Below are 2,836 nucleotides of genomic sequence, written 5' to 3'. Positions count from 1 at the left end.
TAAATCTTAAAGAGTAAAAACAATTAAAACATCCATACTACTTCACCATCTTTCAGGTCTTTTTCTCCTAAATGTACCTTCTAGATTTCTTAGGTGTGCTGTACAATTCCTTAGGGTGCTAAAGTTGATGAACACCTTACTCCATTAAGTGAAATAAAACTTCACTTAATGGAGTAAGGTGTTCATCAACTTTAGCACGCTAAGGAAGTGTTATTTAAACTTTGTCCTCATTCTCCTCTCCCACGTTACCAGTAGTAAAATTTATTTAAAAAACAATGAGAAAGAAATACCGTAGCCTAGAGGCACCTGGGAAGGGAGGGAATATGGCTCTGGAGAGATATTAGTCATATTGGAGATTTATGGAGTCTAATTATAAACCCCTTTACCCTCTCCCTGGTTTTAGACTTAGGGTGTCAGGTGTCTGGGATGTGAATGGAGCCTTCACAAACTGACATTTTCTTCCCTTTTTCCCCCTTTTTTGCATGAAACAAAAGAAATACAAGTGCTTGGTACCACGTGCTTTTGAGGCTTAAAGGGCCATTAATAAACACGCTGTTTCGGTCGTTGAGGGGGATCAAAATCACTTTTTAATAAATATCGCCAGAAGAATCTCCTCGAAGGGAGACTGAAGTTATTCTCCCTCCCCAGGGGCCCTAAGGGGAAAGGGAGACGGAAGATAATGTCCCCTACTTGCACGTGAGATTTCCCTTTCTCCTCCGACCCCCCTCCGCCTCTACCGCGCAGGTCTGGCCGCCTCGGGAGGTAGCTGGGAGAGAAGGCCACGCTCAGTCCTCCATGGCAAAGTCTTTGGTCTTTTCCTCCTGGTCGCCCACTTTGTAGCGCAGCAGCACGCGTAGGTGACGGTGGTTGTCCTGGGAGGGCAGCAGCGTGATCTCTCCGGAAACGTCCGTATCTTGCTCCACTTGCACAGGCTCGTTCAGGTAGAGGAGTGCCTGCTTCCAGTGCGTGACTGGGTGAAAAGGCGAGGTGGACAGCACCAGGGGTTTCTCCGAGTCCCCTCCGGGGAAGATCACCTGGAACCAGATGGCAAAGCCGTGCATGTGAGCCGAGCCGTAGCAGCTGAAGCGGAAGCGCCCACCCACCCCCGCCTCCAGCTCCTGCTCCAGGCCGGCGCGGGCCAGCTCCAGCTGAGCAAAGCACTGCGGCCGGGCCAGCACATCCTCGCCGGAGAGGCCTTGCACCACGATTTCTGAGTGGCCCATGAGGCAGCGCGTGGCGAAGCTCTCCAGGCAGCTCATGTCCACACCGTAGAGCTGCTTCATCTGGCTCCAGAAGCTTAGGCGCAACTCCAGCATCTGGTCGCTGATGGGCGCCACGAAGAGCTCGGCGGAAGCCGGCAGTAGAAGACCGCCCTCCTTCAGCCACTTGGTCCGCGCGTGGAGCACAGAGCTCAGCATGGACTCGTGCAGGAGTCCGCAGCCCATCCACTCGCTCACGATGGCATCCACCTGCTCCGGCAACTCCACCGTCTCCACCGGCCCCGGCAGGACGTGCACCCGGTCCTCCAGCCCGTTGAGCCGCACCACCTCCCGGGCCTGTTGCCAGATGTCGCTGGCCTCCACCGCGTACACGCGCCGGGCCCCGGCCTGGACACAGAAGATGCTGAGAATGCCGGTGCCCGCGCCCACGTCCAGCACGGTCTTGCCCCGCAGCGCTGCCCAGTTCCGCAGGATACCCAGGCGGTAGGCATCGGTGCGGACGCGGTCGGCAATCATCTCCTCGTGGACCGATATATCCGAGTAGCACTGGTAGTACAGCTGGTCCCGCTCCCGCCTAGTCCTCCGGGGTCGTGGCAGAGCCACCTCCAGCTCTCCGCCATCTTCCTCCTCAGTTCCCTCCCCTCCTTCGCCGCCGCCCCCCGACTCAAGCTTTCTTCTCTTGGGCTGCGACATCTTGGCGGCTCAGGCCGGCTCCCGGCGTACGTTGCGCGACGCGGCGCGAGCTCTAGGAAGCGGGGGCTTCTGGTATTTGTAGTGCGCGCTCGTGCCGCCCGCTTCTGGTGGGGCGCCGGGCGAGTGCCCGCCAGATGCCTCTGAGCTGTACTCTGCTTTTTTACCTGCTGCTTTGGTGTCGTGGAATCCCTCTCCCACCACCCTGCATCCATATTCTATGATTCTTTACGTTCCTCCTCCTTCCCTTAGATACTCGATTCTCTTTTGCTTTCACTCCCTTCCTGAAGTGGACACGCCCACTTAAAACTAATAAATCCATGTTTTGTCATGTCTACTCAACTCCCAGATTTTTTATTACACAGAATTATCTGGGCGGCACCGTTCATATACTACCGTCTCATCTGGACAGTTGCAACTCTTAGAGCTCTCCAAACGTGGAGATTTGGAAATTGCACTACATGTTTTTCTTCTCTGTTTTCAGGGGAGTTAGGATGCAAAGGTGTAAATGGAACAAAGTTTTCAGGGGAGTTAGGATGCAAAGGTGTAAATGGAACAAAGTAAAAACCCAACAGTGTAAAACCCTGGTTCGGATTCCAGTGAGACCACAAACTGATGGAATAATTAGGGCAAGCTATATAACTACTCTTGCCTTCAGTTACACATTCACCAGCAACAAAGAATCTTCAATGCAGTTGAAAAATTAAGTTTCTGGTCTCTATTTTAGCAGAATGGTTACTTGGCTCTTAGTCCTGCTCTGGTAATTCTGTGGCTCATTCAAGAGTTAAATCTTGGAAAGGTTCAAACCAAGGAGCAGTTGAAAAGCAACAGTGGTGTGATACAGTGAAACCCATTGCCAGGTGTATTCTGGTAACCAATTTTTTTTTTCCTCCCAGAGGTAACTGAATCCTTCATCCCCTGTGATC

The 2,836-nt window shown here is 52.8% G+C and overlaps 1 protein-coding gene across 1 annotated transcript; it reads right to left on the bottom strand.

Annotated features, from left to right (window-relative positions):
* Positions 1-564: 564 nt before the first annotated feature.
* PRMT6 (protein arginine methyltransferase 6) lies at positions 565-2,190 on the bottom strand. Its single transcript, XM_082613838.1, has one exon. It carries the CDS (start codon positions 1,911-1,913, stop codon positions 786-788), a length of 1,128 nt encoding a protein of 375 aa, XP_082469964.1. The 5' UTR covers positions 1,914-2,190; the 3' UTR covers positions 565-785.
* Between the last annotated feature and the right edge of the window lie 646 nt (positions 2,191-2,836).

Source organism: Mesoplodon mirus, assembly GCF_964341445.2.
Source record: "Mesoplodon mirus genome assembly, chromosome: 3".
Lineage (NCBI taxonomy): Eukaryota > Metazoa > Chordata > Mammalia > Artiodactyla > Ziphiidae > Mesoplodon > Mesoplodon mirus.
This window is presented reverse-complemented; position numbering and strand designations above follow the sequence as displayed.